General features: G+C 44.4%; 1 protein-coding gene across 1 annotated transcript in view; it reads right to left on the bottom strand.

Moving 5' to 3' along the window:
- Positions 1 to 19085, bottom strand: part of Itpr2 (inositol 1,4,5-trisphosphate receptor type 2) — a 404943-nt gene that overhangs the window by 363498 nt on the left and 22360 nt on the right. The window contains exon 2 of the mRNA XM_085839778.1: positions 14805 to 14875. Coding sequence (XP_085695904.1) covers positions 14805 to 14875 — 71 coding nt within the window. The remainder of the gene's footprint in view (positions 1 to 14804; positions 14876 to 19085) is intronic.

The following is a 19085-nucleotide window of genomic DNA, read 5'->3' as shown; positions in this document are numbered from 1 at the left end:
CATCATCGACACCTGGGGAGGAAGGCAGTTGACTTCTAGAATGCACTAGAATACACAATTTGTAAATCAATCTTTCACATAAAATTTATCTTACTAACTGGAAAATCGTTAAGGATTATGCAGCTTCAAAGAGGTGCATGGGACCTTCACACACAAGACCATACTTTGAATCTTTTTAAGACTCAGGGTAGGGAGTCCCAAGGCTAAAGACTACCTTAAGATATAGGAGTTCCAGCCTAGCCCGGCATATCCACTTAAAATCGTACTTTGTAGGGGATGAAAGAATCCAAGAGACTCGACGAACAACACAGGCCACTGCCATTGTCCTGGATTGCTTCTCAGAATTTGAAGACAAGACCCTACTACTGAAGAGGCCAGACACTTATGACACAGAACTTGGGAGAATCAAGGACAGATCTGGAAGCCTCCTCCTCCTCCTTGAGGAATAGCTCTCACGGTATCAGAAGGTGCTGTGCAAGCCACCAGGGGAGAAAAATGATCAATAATCCTACCTAGATGACGAGCCTACAAAGCAAGCTGATGACTACTCTGCGGTCATCACCCCAAGGATATAACAGTCGCACGCACTTTTATCTAGCGGTAACCAACAACTGTCTAGCTTGACTTCAGTCCCATTCAATAAAGAGGGAACTCACGTCTGGTACTCTAAACCTAGCCAACTGCCAATGGCTGGAGAGTCCACGGACCCTAGAGGAAAACCTACTGCTGGCATTTTCTTAAGCCAATTTCTCACTGTATTCTGAATTCTTATCCTTACGCTCACAGTTAAGTATTGCTCTCATCCTTCACCAGGGAAGCTTCTATCTGCAACAGACAGAGACCACCACAGAGATGCACGTGTGTTCAAACCATAAAAAAATAATTGAAGAACCTAATGCCAACTAATCAATACGTTCACAATACAAACAATATGTCCATGATGCAACTAATGCACTAGAGATTGGAGAAAACAGCAAGAGAGCAGAAAGATTACAAAAGCCAGAGGACACCTGCTGCCCCATAGTGTCTTGTAGACACAGCAGGGAAGTGGTACCCCAGAACACTCCGCAGTGTAGTAGGCTGAGCAAGACCAGCATAATAACAACTCCAGCTAACCTGTCAAATGGATGAAGGAACTGTCACAAGACCCCACTCCTAGAAAAAGAACTACAAGCAAATAATGGCTAGAGACAGACAGACAGACAGACATACAGAGAGACAGAGACAGAAACAGAGAGAGTAATTTTCTCCAGGACAAGTTCCCAATAGTTTCTACAACCCCAAGTGAGGTTCAGTGGGTAAACATATGGGGGAGGGGTACAGCAAGCTTAAGGAAAAGGAGATCATAGGTTTGTGAGTGGGGACACAAACGAAGTCGAAGCAGGAAGAGAGAGGGTTAAAAACAATGTAAACACAGTATGAACCATGTACGAAATGCTCAGAAACTAATTGTCTTAGTCAGGGTTTCTATTCCTGCACAAACATCATGACCAAGAAGCAGTTTGGGGAGGAAAGGGTTTATTCAGCTTACACTTCCATACTGCTATTCATCACCAAGGAAGTCAGGACTGGAACTCAAGCAGGTCAGGAAGCAGGAGCTGATGCAGAGGCATGGAGGGATGGTCTTTACTGGCTTGCTTGCTTGAGCAGGTTTTCAGTTCTCCTGGGAGTCATAGGTGCTTTGGGTCCACTGTCCTGGTGTACAGAGCTCTATTTCTTCTTCTTCTTCTTCTTCTTCTTCTTCTTCTTCTTCTTCTTCTTCTTCTTCTTCTTCTTCTTCTTCTTCTTCTTCTTCTTCTTCTTCTTCTTCTCCTTTAGTGGCTCATCATCAGACCTGCTCTCAGAACTGCTGCTGCTGCTGCTGCTGCTGCTGCTGCTGCTGCTGCTGCTGCTGCTGCTGCTGCTGGAGGAGCTGGAGTCTGAGTCTGAGTCCGAGGAGGAGGAGGAGGAGGAGGAGAAGGCTTTCATCTGAGTCACTGTCTTCTGAAGAGGATGAGGCAGATGCCTCACTCTCTGATGAAGACTCACTGGCCGAACTGTCACTGCTAGAGGTACTGGAACTCGTGACACTCTTAGACCTCTTCATCTGTTAACTTCTCTCCAAGGTTTGCCATCACATGGTGAAGCTCTGCTGCACTAAGATAGCCATTGCCGTCCTTTTCAAACACACGGAATGCTTCTCTAATCTCTTCTTCACTGTCTGTGTCTTTCATTTTTCTTGCCATCAGGGAAATCAATTGTGCCGTTACCATACGCATCTACTTCATTGATCATGTCCTGCAGTTCTGCTTCTGTGGGGTTCTGCCCCAGGGACCTCATCACTGTCCCCAGCTCCTTCCCATGGCGGCCATGCCTCTCTGTCCTCCACTCTACTCAGGTTCTCCTCTCCTGCACACTCTCCCGACATGAAGGATGTCTTCCTTCTTCCAATGTCCTTATATTGTCTCCAGCAGAAGGTGTAGCCCAGATTAAAGGTGTGTTCCACCACACCTTTAATCCCAGATGACCTTGAACTCGGAGATTTAATCTTCTGGAATCCATAGCCACTATGCCTCAAGAGCTCCATACCAAGATCCAGATCAGAAACTTCTATCTCCAAGCCTCCAGATAAGGGTCACTGGTGAGTCTTCCAATTCTGGATTGTAGTTCATTCCAAATATAGTCAAGTTGACAACCAGGAATAGCCACTACACTAATTAAAATTTAAAATAATAATAAACAGGTATGTGGCATTCTTCCTCCCACTGCACATACTTTTATGTATGCTATAAAGAATGTAAGAACTGGGCCAACACGGCGTTTCATAATATGCCTACCGTGGGGCTGGAGGGATAGCTCAGCGCTTGCTGTTCTTGCATAGAATCCGGGCTCAGTCCCCAGCGCCTGATTAGCTCACAGCCACCTGTGGCTCCAGCTCCAGAGGCTCCAGCATCTTCTTCTGACCTCCCCAGAACTGGAGTTACAGGTGGTTGCAAGCCACCTGGGGGTACTGTAAACCTAATCCAGGTTCTCTGGAAAAGCAGCCAGCATCTTTTAACCACTGAGCTGTTTCTCCAGCTCCAAAACAAATCTTGTTATACATGCCTCTAGTATGGTAAGTTCAGAGGGGCTCTGGAGAGTGTTTAATTAAACTTGCCCCAGCTTTGTCACCTAGCAGCTATTAAGAGAAAGATAAATAAACCTTTGGCCTATATAAGTCATTGATGATATATGGCCTGTTCCTCTGAATTGCAACATTATCTCCAAATTGAAACATTGGCTCCAGGAGCCTCTGGTAAAAACCAGTAGATAAACTAAAATGTAGGTACCAGAGAGACTACGAACCTGGAAGAGGCTTTGGGGCCCTCCCGGCATTAGAAAAGGAATTGAACAGTTGCTGAGGAAAGAGGCTCTGAGCAGCCAGACCCCAGAGAGAAGGATGCTGCCAAAGCTCACCCATTGGGGTTGGCTTTCTGGAGATGTAGTTGCTTTCGAGTTATACCTACTCCTTGTAAGTAATCTTTCACCCATACTCCTTTGATGGTTTGAATATGCTGGGCCCAAGGAGAGGCACTATTAGAGGGTGTGGCCCTGTTGGAGTAGGTGTATCACTGTGGGCATGGGCTTTAAGATCCTCATCCTAACTGCCTGGAAGTCAGTATTCTGCTAGCAGCCTTCAGATGAAGATGTAGAACTCTCCGCTCCTCCTGCACCATGCCTGCCTGGATGCTGCCAAATTCCTACCTTGATGATAATGGACTGAACCTCTGAACCTGTAAGCCTGCCCCAATTGAATGTTGTCCTTATATGAGTTGCCTTGGTCATGGTGTCTGTTCACAGCAGTAAAACCCTAAGGAAACACTCCTGTTAGTAAGCCCAATAAAAATGCATTGATTCCTCGAATAGGGCATTAGTGCAATTGTTACTTTGGTCTGTTGTGAGTTTCATCTCTGGGGTGAGTAGACATATATACTGTGTCTGTCACACAACAATTGGACCAGTTTTGGGTTTGTTTTGAAGGTGTGGCTTTTGGATTTCCGTTACAAAGGCTAATAAAATTTTATTAAAATATGACTCATTAGGTTAGATAGTATTAATAATTTAATGATATAAAGCAGTTAGAAAATCAACTGGCATACAGTAAGGAGTAGGTAAATATTCGTTGCTGATAGATCTTTTATCATAATCAGTTGTTGGTTCACTTACAATCACCTGCTCCAGGCCAGATATACGGCAGTGGCAGAGCTTGGTGCTTTCATCTGTGGTGCACTCAAGAGAGGCTCACTGAACTCACGGCGGTTCAGGGTGGCATCAGGATGTTGCTGTGTGCACCAATCGTTGCCACTTAGATAGGAACAGTAGTGAGAGAAGCACATACTCCGGAAAGCTGTCCTCTGAGCGAGGTAGGAATAATGGTTCCTAAATTACCTTCATGAAAAGGTTAATTATAGGCCTGAAACCCAGGCGCCCCTCCACCTCAGACCCAATCCTTCCTAGACAACCTAACTAAGAAGCGCCGGCTGCCCTTAAAGCCGGAAGTTAAATTTCCATCCACCCACAGTACCTCGCCATAGCTTTTTATTTAGCCCTTATCTCTTCCTACCTTGAGGTATAAGTATTTGAATACAGCTCTTATCTCCCTCATTAGATTACAAACTCCTCGAGAATTACGTTTATATCCAACTTGTCTGGAGTGTAGCAATGCTATCACATGGTACACTATGAGACTACACATTCCAGATCTCTGCTGACTCTCTCCAAGCCACTCTAGCATGGAAGATCCTCAGCCCACCACCGTACTTACATGGAAACTATTCTAAGCAGTTGACATTGAGAATTTCCATATTTAACACATTTTTAAAACAATAAAAAAAGACTTGCTTTGGAGTTGGAGAGATGGCTCAGCACCACCTCAGAGCACTGGCTCCTCCAGCAGAGGACCCAGAATCTGTTCCAGCACCCACCCTGAGTGGCTCACAACAGTAACTTCAGCACCAAGAAAGCATCGCCCTCTTCTGGCCTCTGCAGGTACCACACACACATAGTACACATTCACATACATGCAGTACAACACTCCCATACACAACATAAAATTTAAAAACAGAAAAAAAATATGTATTTTTAGTTATGCAGATATTGTATAGGCCAGGGAGGCCAGAGAGTGTATCAGATTCTCTGGAGCTGGAGTTACAAGTGATTGTGAGCCACCCATTTGAGTGCTGGGAACCTAACTCAGGTCTTCCACAAGGGTGCGTAACTACTGAGCCAGCTCCCAAAACTCTCTACTGTTTCTAACTTGTAGTGTTAGCTATTAAAATGCTCAGATAATGATATTTATTTGGTACTTAGTAAGAATTTAGACCAATAACCTCACACACAGTTTGAAAGGAGAAATTGTGGCATATGAACTTACAGCACAATTTATTAATTGGGGTGTGTGTGTGTGTGTGTGTGCAGACGTGTGCATGAACTGTGTCTATGGGTGATGATGTGCCTGCCACAGCATACATGTGGAGGTCAGAAGACAACCTTCAGACGTTCATTATTGCCTTCAGCTGGAGCAGGGTTTTTTCTTGTCTCTGCAACAGTGTGCTCCTAGCTAACTGGCCTTTGAGCCTCCAGGATTTTTTACTCACAGAGCAATCTTGTTAGCCTCTCACTTCTTACTCATAAAGGGGGTAACTAAACATCACAATCCAATCTGCCCTTTCTTTCCTTATCACTCAGAAACCACAAGAGTCTCCTCCTAATGAAGACTAGGTGCTTTAGATTTACTTGTTTTATTTTATTATGTGTATGGATGATTTGCCTGCTTGTGTGTTTGGGCACCACCTATGTGCCTGGTGCCTATGACGTCAGAAGAGGACACTGGCTCCCCTAGAACTGGAGTTACAGATGGTTGTGAGGAATCATGTAGGCCCTGGGAGCATCCGGTGCCCTTAAGCACTGAGCCATCTTGAAGTGAGACTCGGTTGTGTCATGTGATGTTTTCCTGGAATCTGTCTTGTGAGAGAATGCTTTGCTGAGGCAGATGCATGAGAGGATGTGTGATGCTTAGAAAGAGTGTAAATATAACCCAATAGACAGTAAATGACCCTCTTGCATTGGTTCATCTTACAACACTTTGCTGGTCTTCCCTGGTCTTTGCTTGTTGTCACTTCATAGAGAGAAAAGAACTTCTTGTGCTATTCCAGCTACTTGTTGCCACTTCCTTGGATGTCTGCTGGCTCAGCCAAGCCTCATGGTTTCTTCTAGATCGAGCCGCTGCTACTGATTCGTGTTTGCCGATTAGACTGGAGTGCTGCTTCTGTGTTTGATGTTTTAGACTGGGCTGCTGGTATCCTGACAATGAAGATCAGAATCGCCCCAAAGAACAACTTCTAAACAGGTCCACATCCCTTTTGTCCTATTAACCATATTTCTCCCCTAACTTCAATCGGTGGGCTAGAAGGGAGGTAGTAGTGTTTAAGAACGCTTATTAAAGTTGGCTTTGAAAAATCTAAGCCTACACCATCTCTCCGGCACTTTAAAATGCACAGATTTCTGAAATCCTATGTAGCTCCACAGGAGAATGAAACAGGCATTGGAATCTACTCCCCCTCCCCTTCTCTAAATTCTCACTGAAGAAAGTAAACTCGTATTAGCTCATTTCAGCCATCAATTAGGAGTTTAGTTGTAGTGGATAAGCTACAGACAAAGGTTATCACGATGACCTTCACAAACACTGCTACCTACAGTCCAAGTAACTTCCCAGTGAAGCATGTTTAAAGGTCCTAATACAGATTTATAAAGCTGTTGGCTTGGAATCCATTGCAAATTTCCAAAGTTCTCTGAGCAACAAATTACTACATCAGAGTTCGGGTTCACTGAAAACTTGAAGGAAGAAATTCCCTTGAGCTGTAAATATGGTCTCCAAGACCAAGATGACCTCTCTCCAGAATAAAGTCAACTGTAGTGTGTTCAGCCCTTGGTGAATATCAAGTGTCAAAGTCACCCACAAGGACCTTGGCAGAAAACAAACCAGGCCTCTCGGCTAGAGAACGCCTGAGGAATTTGTAGTTAGCAGCAATATAAAAGAGTTAAAACATACCAAGAACGCAGAAGAAAGGAGCTGAGGAATAGCGATAGAAACAAATACTTAAGGAGAGGGAAGGCTCAGGTTCTCCCACAGCTGTGAAAGCCATGAGGTAGAATTTCCAGGCAAGCAAAATTCCAAGATAGGGAGGGTCTTAAGCCCTGGTCTCAGCTCTGCCCCAAAAGGTCAGTGACCTGTGACAGCTGCATAACCTCATTGCCCTCGGATTTCTGAACTCCAATTCTGAACAGCAACAATCTCTGGTGACAAAGTAATAAAGCCTAGAGAGCCTGAAGCATGATGTGGCATAAAAGTATCAAACGCCCAATAAGTTATGCTGCTTGTTTTCAAACTTGAAATAGTTTGTCACTGTGTACGAAAGAAAGAAAAAACCACTACACTAATGCTAAGCATGGTGGGCACTGATAATCCCTCACTCGGGGCGTGGAGGTAGAAGGATTTAAGCTCAGTTTCTGCTACATGGCAAGTCTGAGGGCAGCCTGGGAAACCTGAGGTCCTGTCTCAGAATAAAAATAAAAGAGTATATAAACCCAAATCTGAAGAAGTTCCACAGAGCAAGTGTTGGGCTGGTGGAGGCAGCAAGTATAAGAGACTAGTGTGTTCAACCACCGGAGCCTGAGGAGGTGGATCTATGAGTAAAGTCCCTACCCCCCAAGCACAGGAACCAGAGTTTGAACCTTCAGCTCCCATGTAAAAAGCTGGGGAGGCAGTGTGCATCTGTAACTGGGGACAGTTGTCCTTGGGGACAGATTAACTGCACTAACTGAAATGAGAGTCTCCAGGTTCAGCAAGAGATCCTGCCTCAAAAAATATGGACGAGAGAGATACAGGGACACACCTAATATTAACTTCTGGTCTACATACGTGCACACACACACATGCACACACTAACAAGTGTGCTTAGATGTGCAACCTCCATGGCTGGAGGCACGAGTGAGGCTCTACCTTCAAAATGCCATCTGTGGTCACCAGCAAAAGGCTCAGGTTACATTTCCTCACAGGTTACACCTAAGCCCCTGATTTTTCACCATCTGCTTTTTACATTGCACAGACCAGAAACTCTTCCTTTAAATTCCAACTCCTGAAACATTGTGACTTATGACCTCCAAACATCCATTGCTTGGCAGGAGTAGCCCTGTGATAGACTTGGTGGGTTATGAAATAGGCAAGAGTCAACAACTTCAGGATCTCAAGAGTTGAAACATTCTCCTAGTCCAAAAAGCCTGACCTTGGGCCCAAGGCCATCTCTTTCCTCCTGGGGACAAGCTCCTTGGTTTCATGCCTGTGTTTCCTCACCCCTAGGGTCACAGAAGGACAAAAAAAAAAAAAAAAAAACTAAACCCACTCTTGCTTTCATGTACGTCAGCTTCTCCTCCCAGCTGTGTACAAACACAGACGTTTGTACAACTCCATTCTTACAAGACAATTTTCCAGAAAAGGGAGAAAGACAAAGGGAAGTAGGAAAGAAGCCAATGTAAAATCAACATAAAATAGATGAAAGTAACTCTCTTCACTGAAGATAGGGAATGTGAAACTATCGGTCGGGAAACAAGACTAAATCATGTTGTCATTGTGACCTGTGAGACGTGGAGGTGTGAACATAACCTCTGTGGTGTGTGTCTCTAGACCTTAACCCCCACTTCAGTAAGTTGTACCAAAACCACTAAAATGAGCCAATCCATAAGAAAGTCAAGAAAATCTCTGGCTGTCCTCTTCCAAAGCATCCAGGACAAAAGCAATAAAGACTGAAGAAGCATTGTAACCGAGGTACCAAATACAGCACAGGATATCTGGGGGAAAATGGAGGAGTGGAAAAACCCTCACGGTCAAATGAGTCTGAAATTTAGTACTGAGCAGCACACACAGCGCAAACTCTTACTGTGGACAAATGGCCTGTGAGGCACAAACCGACATGCTTCCTAGTCACAGTCAGCCTCCCTGCCTTTGGAAGCACCTGAGTCTCACATCTGGGCATGTCTGCAGGATGCTTTCAGACAGGCTGACTGAGCCGGGAGGCCAGCCTGGAAGGGGCTCACCTCAGAATAATATCACGAGAAAAGGTGCCAGTCAACAGAGTTCCCACAATGCCCTTTCCTTTGCTCACTGATCTGTCCAGATGTGAGTGGGCACCTTCATAGCCTACATCACTGTCCCAGGCTGTCCCTGTCATCAGGTCTTTCCTGAGGCAACAGGCTGAAGTCTCTAACCATGAGCCGGAGTGAGCCCTTCCTCCCTTGGTTCATCTCTTCTCGGGGTTTTTGTTACAATGACAAGAAATGTAGCAGCTACACAAGGATTTAAGTTCATGGAACAGGGTAGAGTTCCCTGAGCCAGCTTTACAATTCTCCTGTATAGGCACCTTTATCACAGAGTCTCAAGATTGCTTTTTAAAAACAAAGTTGGTGTGGGAGTGGGGTGCGGGTGGGGGCATCTCTACAATGTGCCAGAGACCTGGTATGGTGAAAGCTCCCAGGAGTCTATGAGGGTGTCCTTAGCTGAGAAGCATAACAATGAGGATATAGAACCTCAAACAGCATCCCCTGTAGCCAGGCAGGGTCCCCAGTGGAGGGATATGGACATCAACTCACCCACAAAACTTTCAACCCAAAACTTGTCCTGTCTACAAGAAATGCAGGTACAAAGATGGAGCAGAGACTTAAGGGAATGGCCAACCAATGACCTGCCCAACTTGAGACCCATCCCATGGGCAAGAATCAATCCCTGACACTACTAATGATATTCTGGTATGCTTGCAGACAGGAACCTAGCATAACTGTGCTTTGAGAGGCTCCACCCAGCTTCTGACTGAAACAGATGCAGAGACCCAAGTCAACTCATGGAGTCTTGTGGAAGACTTGGGGAAAAGACTAAGGACCCCAAAGTGGATAGGAACTCCACAGGAAGACCAACAGAGTCAACTAGCCTGGACCCTAGAAGACTCTCAGAGACTCAACCAACCAAAGAACATACACAGGTTGGACCTAGGCCCCTCACACATATGTAGCAGATATGCAACTCAGTCTTCATGTGGGTCCCTCAAGAACTGAAGTGGGGGCTATCTCTAATTTTTTTTTTTTTTTTCGAGACAGGGTTTCTCTGTGTAGCCCTGGCTGTCCTGGAACTCGCTCTGTAGACCAGGCTGGCCTTGAACTCAGAAATCCTCCTGCCTCTGCCTCCCAAGTGCTGGGATTAAAGGCGTGCGCCACCAGGGGGCTATCTCTAAAGCTGTTGCCTGTCTGTGGACCTTGTTTCCCTAACTGGGCTACCTTGTCTGGCCTCAGTGGGAAAGGACAAGCTTAGTCCTGCAGAGGCTTGATGTGCCAGGATTGGGAGGATACCCAAGGTGGGGGGCTCCACCCTTTCAGAGAAAAAGGAGAGGGAGAGGGACTGTGTGAGGCAGGGGCTGGGACAGAGGTGGGGGTGGCAGTGACTGGGATATAAAGTGAATAAATAAATTAATTAATTAATTAATTAATTAATAGAAAAACAAAAACAGAGGAAACCAAGCATGGTGTCACACACCTGTAATCCCAGCACTTGAGAGGTGAGGACAGAGACAGGAATATGGAAGTCCCAGGCTCTCCTCATCTATGTGGCAAATTAGAGGTCACCCCAGCTCAAAACAATAAAATAAAAGTCAAGTAAGCAGAATAAATGGAACAACAAATCTGACTGGTAAAGAACTTTAACTCACTCAAGACAGAGCCAGTCTGTCTCCCTTCTCATCGTCCTCTGTGTGTGGTTTCTACAGAAAGAACTAGACACTAGGCTTTGAGGAACTCTGGTTGCTTGTTAGTTACAGTGTGGTTTTCTCTGCTGATAAAACAGCCGAGATGACCTCGTCCTCCTAGCCAAGCTGTTACCTTCCTCATCATTCGGCTGTCCCTGTTTTCAGAAGACCATCACAGCAGGGCTGACGGACTCCCGACACTCCTTGAGAGAAAGAATGGGTGTGAGGGCCACTGAACCCTTGCCTGAGCAGCCAGACAGTAGTGTCCATTTCACAATTGCACGTGGCCTCAGGGACTCAAGGAAGGGATTGAGGATACAAGCTGAAGAAGCCTAAAGGCAGGGAACCTCATCTGCCAGGCACAGAGGAGACGTCATTCATGGTCGGTGCAGACCTCCTAAGTAGCTGCTTCAAGGTCACCCACGCTCCTACAGTAAACCTGACCCATGCTCTGCGCATAAGTCTGATAAACCCATTGGTTCCCAGGGAGAGCGAGGGTTTGCCCTTGGAACTTTAGAAGGAAGGGGGTGTCATTGCCTAGACATGCCCCCAAAGGAAAAATTTCTCATGACACGTTCATGGGAAACTTCTAGATTGTGCATGGTTGGGGAAATCATTACTTCATGACTTCAACCAATCAAGAACTTTGGTTCTAAAAAACAAATGTAATTGCTCAAGAAATTGGAGGACTTGAGCTAGGGTCACATTTCACTGCTGGACAATGAAAAACATTCAAATTCACTTGAGAAGAGCATGTGCCCAGCTCAAGGAGCTATGATGGTGGTGGCCTATTGTTCCTTCACAACATCTAAGGAAGAAACAATCCGGTTTTGGAAACTTGGCAGAGGAGTCTGGACATGCTAGGCGGGTGATTCCCACAGTCAGCTCTCTAGGGCGTGCAATGGTTTTTACAGCTGCAGAGGCGGGCAGGAGAAACAGACACAGGCAGAGTACAGAAGTGCCAACAGAGCTGCAACAAGATGCCCGTGGCTGAAGCTTTTGGGAGAGTTTGCTCCTGGCTGTTGGGAAAACCAGGACAGAAGCCAGTCAATCTCAGAGACTTCTGTGCTGGGCTCTGCCAGAAAAGAGTTGGACTTTCAGACCAGGGGAGTTTGGGTCTCCAACTGGAAAGGACACCCTTCTCTGGCGATAGTGGAGAGACAGAGGCTTAGTTTTAAAGTGGAAGTAGGAACTGAGAGCCAACTAGCAGGGATGTGAGCTAAGAATCAGATTACAGGAAAACCAGGCTCCAGCTCTGACAATGATTCACACCTTGAACTCCTGCCCACTGGATAACAAGGAAACAGGCATCTGGGTCCATCTGCCTCTGGGCACAGGGTTGTTAGTTCTAGCACAGATCTGTTACCCTCCAAAGCCTTCCTGCTCTCCAGAGTAATCTGCCCTTTCACACAACCTGCTTTTGGAAAGAGCAAATCCTACTGAGAACCAAGGAATCAGGCTGCTGAAACTCACAGCACAGACCTGGGATACCCTTTGAATCAAGTTTGATCACATGATCCCAGAGAGAGCTTGGATATCTCAAACCACAGTATCCAATGGCTGTTCAGGGAGTCGTCTTCTATGGGTAAAATTCAATGACTGAGAAGTAGAAAGAAAAGGAAAGAGATTTCTGCTCCAGAAGAAGGTGGAGTAAGGTCAGAGCCAAAGACGCTTAACAGAGTCATGTTGTACCCTTTCATTATAATGTAACTGCCTTTGCATAAAGACGAAAAGTGTGTCTGCAAAGCTTTCCCTGAGAACACTGAAGGCTTACAAATGCTCATCAGTGGGCATTGTTCTTGCTATCCAGCTCAGCTCTCATGAGACAGTGACAGATGCCCTTGGAGGCCCCTGACAGGTGACCCACTTTAGATGACAAAGCCCCCAGACAATACAGTAAGGTCTTGAAATTCATGCTTTTCCCCAACATAAATACTGCGCTGTCCCAGTTTGGTTTTGAGACTAATTCTCTTTTGAACTTTCTAAACTGGACTCCAGCAGCACAGGAGATCGTATAAAAATGAAGAACTAGGACTACAAAAAGTTAAAAGTTTTCACACAGTGAAGAAAACCATCAGCAGAATGAACAGAGTGGAGGAGAACCTTTGCTAGACAGACCTTACACAAGGACGTTAAAAGTTAGAATATACGCCAGGCTGTGGTAGCACATGCATTTAATCCCAGCAGAAGCAAAGGCAGGGGGATTTCTGTGAGTTCAAGGCTGTGACTAAGACAGACAATAGACAATAGGCTTGACTAAGACAAGCTTCAACAATCAATGAATGAAACAAAACTGCCAATCAATAAATAGGCTGATGAAATAAATGGTTCCCCCAAGAAGAAACACAAACCATCAATATACATTTTTATGTTCAACATCCTTAGCCAGTCAGGGACATGCAAATTAAAACTACTTAAAGGTTCTAACTCATCCGAGTCAGAATGGGTTTGATCAAACAAAGAACAAAAGTCAAATGACAAGCTAGAGAGAGATGGAGTCATAGCAAGAACTTTTGCTGTTCTTGCAAAGAAAGGACACCATCACCTCCCACTTCTTTTGGTCTCCATGGGCACAGCATGCATGTGGCACATATTCATATGCTCGGGAGCATACATGTACATGCACACACACAATAAAATAAGTGTTATAAAAGAGAAAATGTAAAGAAAGAAGAATCCTTAACCAGCTCAGGTCTCCAAAAATGGTTAAAGGAATAACAAGATGTGATATATACACACGATGGAATTTTACTAAGTTATAAACATAATGAAAGTGTAAAACTTGCAAGGAAACAGATGGATTTAGATATTATTATATGATCCTGGTTGTGGTTTTGTTGTTGTTTTTTTGTTCTTTTGTTGTTGGTTTGTTTTGTTTTGGGGTTTTGATTTTATGGGGTTTTGTTTTGTTTGTTTTCTGTCAACTTGACATCTGGGAAGACAGAACCACAATTGAGAAAATTCCGGTATCAGACTCGCCTTTAAGTCTCTGGGGCATTATCTTGATTAATGGCTGATGTGGGAGGGCCCAGCTCATTATGGGCAGGTGGGCCTGCATTGTATTAAAAAGCAAAGGGAATGCCAGAGTGGAAAGACAGGAGTGGGTGGGTGGGTGGGGAAGCACCCTCATGGAGGTAGGGAAGGGGAAATGGGATAGGGGGTTTCTGAAGGGGAGACCTGAAAAGGGGAAAACATTTGAAATATAAATAAAATAACCAATAAAAGAATCTTTAAATTTTTAAAAAATAAAAAAATAAAAAATAAAAATAAAATAAAATAAAGCAAGCAAGCATGGGAGCAAGGCAATACAGAGCATTTGCCCATTGCTTGTATCAGTTCCTGCCTCCACGTTCCATCCCTGACTTCCTTCTGTGATACATTGTAGCCTGAACAATGTAAGATGAAGTAAATTGTTTCATTCCCAAGTTGCTTTGGTCCTGGTGTTCACCATAGCAATAGAACCCCAAGATTGATATTAAGTGAGGTGACAGCTCAGAAAGATCAAAATCACACACTCTCTTTCATATGCAGATCCTAGCTTTTAACGTTTGTATGATGTTGTAATTACTACTTTTTGTCTTCTAGGATGTTCTCCAGGTCCCATTAATCCTTCTGCAGAAGCTGAGTTATAATCAACCTGCTGCTACAACTGGTTTCTCAGCCAAGGAGACCATGAAGCTCTAAGACAACAGTTAGTTACCACATGCCATCTGTGTATGGCTCTAAACGCCACATTCACACAACATGGGACTTTCATAAAGAGAATTAACAAGCTAACAGTAAAACACTATGACATGTATAATATAACTGTCACAGAAATCTATAAATAAATAGTATCTAGTTATATCTACTGGCTTGAAAAGTTCATCTTTCATAGGTAATTACCAGGATTCCTTGGCAGTCTATAGATGCCATGATGCAAAACAGAAATCAGATAATTCATTATAGATCCCTCCAAATTTAACAGCAAAACCTATGTGGAAACTGGAAGTTCCTTACCTCTGAACTTCTTGGGTGGGTTGGCAAGGTCCCCCGCCTCTGGGTGCACCACACAACGGTCATCCACCAACCTGGAGGGAAAGAATGTTTATACTGTTAACATCACCACACTCATAAACCACACACCGCACAAGGACATCAGGTAAATATTTACAGTCTGAATACTCAGAAACTTCTTGAGAGTCCGAGATTCATAAAAAGATTAGGTTCTGGAAAGAACAGGAAGCATTAAGTGGTAGGAAACTTGTTAGATTGGCTATGACCTTGACAACTACCAAGCAGAGTTGAGCTATCTAAAACCCTGTTGAGGGAAATGCCCTGACCTCTAGGATGTTGGAAGAACAAGCACTGACCAATCAGCAATGCATATACATGTTTAAAATAACATGCCTTGGGTCAAGCCAGCCAATATGCCTCCAAATATGGAGAGGGGAGGGGCTCACAAGGCCCCACTGTTAACCGAAGAGCATTTAGCAGGTGATAGCTGAGGAGAAACAGTTATTTTTCTTTGGAGGTGCAGCCCTAGCAAGTTGCCCATCCTGAAATAGAGAGCCATACACTCTTGCACAAGTAGAGGGCAACCCTAATTGACTTACTGGGTAACAGGAGGGCAAGGAGAAGGAATGGCATTGGGCAGAAGAAACAGAGACAGGAGTGTGAGGGGGGAGCTAAGATTGAATACAATCTAAATACTTTGCATTCATGTATGAAACCACCAAAGAATAAGTAATAATTTAAAAGAACATGTACATATACACCTACCTCTACATATGTACACATATGTAAACATATAAAAACATAGAGGCTGGAGATATAGTCCAGTGGCTTAACTAGCTTACTGCTCTTGTAGAAGACCTGGATTTGATTGCCAACACCTATGTAGTAGCTCACAACCATTTGTGAATCCAGCTCTGGTTATGGGGTCCTACCTACATTCCCCAGCTCCTTCATACACATGCTGCACATACACTCCACATACACACAAATGCATAAAATGAATAATTTTTAATGGAACACAGCAAAATATTAACAGTAATGAGGGGCCTGGTATAGGGGTGCATGAACTTGAGAGGCAGAGGCAGGTGGATCTCTGGGTTTGAGAATGGTCAAGTCTACTTGGAGAGTTCCAAGACAGACAGGGCTGCATAGGCATTTTTTAAAAAAAGACTCTTGTCTCTCAAGAAAGAGGAGGAGGAAGAGGAGGAAGGAAAGAAAGAAAGAAAGAAAGAAAGAAAGAAAGAAAGAAAGAAAGAAAGAAAGAAAGAAAGAAAGGAAGGAAGGAAGGAAGGAAGGAAGGAAGGAAGAAAGAAAGAAAGAAAGAAAGAAAGAAAGAAAGAAAGAAAGAAAGAAAGAAAGAAAGAAAGAAAGGAAGGAAGGAAGGAAGGAAGGAAGGAAGGAAGGAAGGAAGAAAGGAAGAAAGGAAGAAAGGAAGAAAGGAAGAAAGGAAGAAAGGAAGAAAGGAAGAAAGGAAGAAAGGAAGAAAGGAAGAAAGGAAGAAAGGAAGAAAGGAAGAAAGGAAGAAAGGAAGAAAGGAAGAAAGGAAGAAAGAAAGAAAGAAAGAAAGAAAGAAAGAAAGAAAGAAAGAAAGAAAGAAAGAAAAAAGGAGGCAGAAAGGAAAAAGAAAACAAAAAAAAGAGTGGTCAGATTAGCCTCAGCATTTACAATTTTCTGTTGTTAGATGTTGATAGGTTATTTCTACCCTGGTGAAATGAGCCAATTCAAGCCAAATTAGATTATATTAAAGACATGTTTATTGGGAAGCTGCTCTTGGGCGAGTGAGTTCACTTACCCCAAGAAAGGAGGCCAGGGAACTCATCATGGGTGGGTGGGGAGGGTACTCTTGCAGGGAGAAGGAGAAGAGTAGAGTAGAGGAGGGGAGGGGAGGGGAGGGGAGGGGAGGGGAGGGGAGGGGAGGGGAGGGGAGGGGAGGGGAGGGGAGGGGAGGGGAGAAGAGAAGAGAAGAGAAGAGAAGAGAAGAGAAGAGAAGAGAAGAGAAGAGAAGAGAAGAGAAGAGAAGAGAAGAGAAGAGAAGAAGAGAGAAGAGATCAAAATGTTTGGATTATATAGGGAAGAGCCTCTAGGGGGGAAAGGGCAGCCCAGCCCCTGGACTGGAAAGTTCAAGGTTGGGAGCAGGAAATGCCAGTTAGGGACTGAAGGATGCTGGGAAAACCTGGAGGCCAGGTCTGCTTTGATATGTAAAATATGCGCCTGACCCTTGTTCTGGGGTCTGAAACCAAACATCCCAGTCCTTTGTTCATAAGTGAATAAGGGACAATGGTAATCTCCAAGGCAGCCCAGCAAGCCACAGTGGGGTTCAAGCTTGACCTCTCAGGGGCAGAGCAGTGGGCCTGACAGGCAAGGCTGCCTCAGTGCTGTGAGGATGTGTAAGCCACAAGCATATCAGTGATCCTCCCAGAGGGAGATGTCCGAGTGGCAGCTCTCCTTCTCTTCCTTTTTCAGTATGGAATTAACTAGAATCTTCCAAATGGGTGGATTCCATTCACGATGGATAAAATCCCAACCAATATGAAATATTGGTTCCTGGTTTATTTAGTTACCAACAGGATCCATTTATTATTTATTTGTTGGTTGGTTGGTTGGTTGGTTGGTTAGTTTTTTTGAGACAGGGTTTCTATGTGTAGCCCATGCTTTTCTGGAACTTGCTCTGTAGACCAGGCTGGCCTTAAACTCAGAGATCCACCTGCCTCTGCCTCCCAAGTGCTGAGATTAAACCATGCGCCACCACCGCCCAGTTAAGGATCTACTTCTTAAACCATCAGATTGGGATTTTTTTTTTTTTCTATGAGATCAGATTTCCATGGGGAAGGGATGGTCAAGCAGTTTCATACACATGTAGAGATATAATCCCTAGTTGATTATATACGCATATCTATGCATGTTATTCATGCTAGTTACTAAGTGTGGTTGACACAAGCTGCCGGGCAGGCAGAAATCTCTTTTACAGGTCTTTAGATAATGTTTTCTTAGAAACAGGAAGTTGAATTCTATCCAGAGAGCAAAGCCTAATGCCACCACCCCCAATCCAACTTGAGTTCCTGACACTGAACTGGAAAAGCTTCAAGCAGCCCTGAGTGCATCACAACGTCAGACTTAGACAAAACATCGTGGAAGAAAGGCCAGATTTTCTAAGGAGCCAAGACATATTAAGAATTCAAAGCACAATGAATTAAAAAGAAAAATTCAGCCCTATTTAGGGTACATAAAAATTATACAAGAGACACTCACCCCATCTGTGTGAATCCCATTCTAAGCTCCACCCCCTAGTCTCAGTGCTTTGCAGTCTTAGAGAGAAAGGGGAAGGAAGACAATCCGATCACAGCAAACTTCTGCAAACAGGGTTGTCTTCTCTACCCAGAGCCTAGTGAGAGCCAGAGTAACCCAAGGAGCTGCCCTGCTCCTGATACAACTTCTGGGGAAACTAGTCATTTCACCCTAAAGACTTAAAGAAATGGAAATGAGTTTGGAAAAAAGAGGAGGAGGGATGGAAGGAAGCAGAAGTGTCCATCTATCTATGTTATATGTTATGTTATAAGACATATGTTATAGGACATATAAGACCACTGACACTAAAAACCCAATAGGCTGGGGCTGGAAAGATGACTCCATGATTAAGAGCACTGGCTTTTAACAGAGGACTAGGGTTTGGTTCCTAGCACTCACATGGCAGCTCATAACCATCTGTAACTCCCACTCCAGGGGATCCAATGCCCTCTTTTGGCTTCCAAGCACAACAGGCATATATATGGCACACAGACATATATGCATGCAAACAAATAAGGAAACTAAATAAAACTTTTTTTAAAAAAATTAGAGTTGATCATGTGTGCACCCTGCTGCTCTCACATCTATTCCTGTGCATGCATTCACCCTAGCAAGGTGAGGAATAGAAAGGACTGTGGATTGAGGAGGAACTAGAGAAAGTGAGCTGGAGAGAGGAGGAGGGAAGGGAGAGCCGTTCGGGAGAGAATGATGACTAGCAAACATACGGAGCCACCTCAGATCAGATACTTTGTATCCTAGCAAGGTTACCATTGCTGTGACGAAACACTGTAGCCAAAAGCAACTTGAGGAAGAAAGGGTTTATTTGCCTTACACTTCCACATCACAATCCATCATTGAAGGAAGTCAAGGCTGGAAATCAAACAGGGCAGAAACCTAGAGGCAGAAGCTGATGCAGAGGCCATGAGGGGGTGCTACTGCCTCTGTCTTGCTCAGGCTGTTTTCCAATAGAACCCAGGACCACTGGCCCAGGGATAGCAC

The sequence above is a fragment of the Mus caroli genome, unplaced genomic scaffold (genome assembly GCF_978045245.1).
Source record: "Mus caroli unplaced genomic scaffold, Mus_caroli_1 scaffold_7, whole genome shotgun sequence".
Classification (NCBI taxonomy): Eukaryota; Metazoa; Chordata; class Mammalia; order Rodentia; family Muridae; genus Mus; species Mus caroli.
Note: the sequence above shows the minus strand (reverse complement) of the source record. Positions and strands in the feature narration are given on the sequence as shown.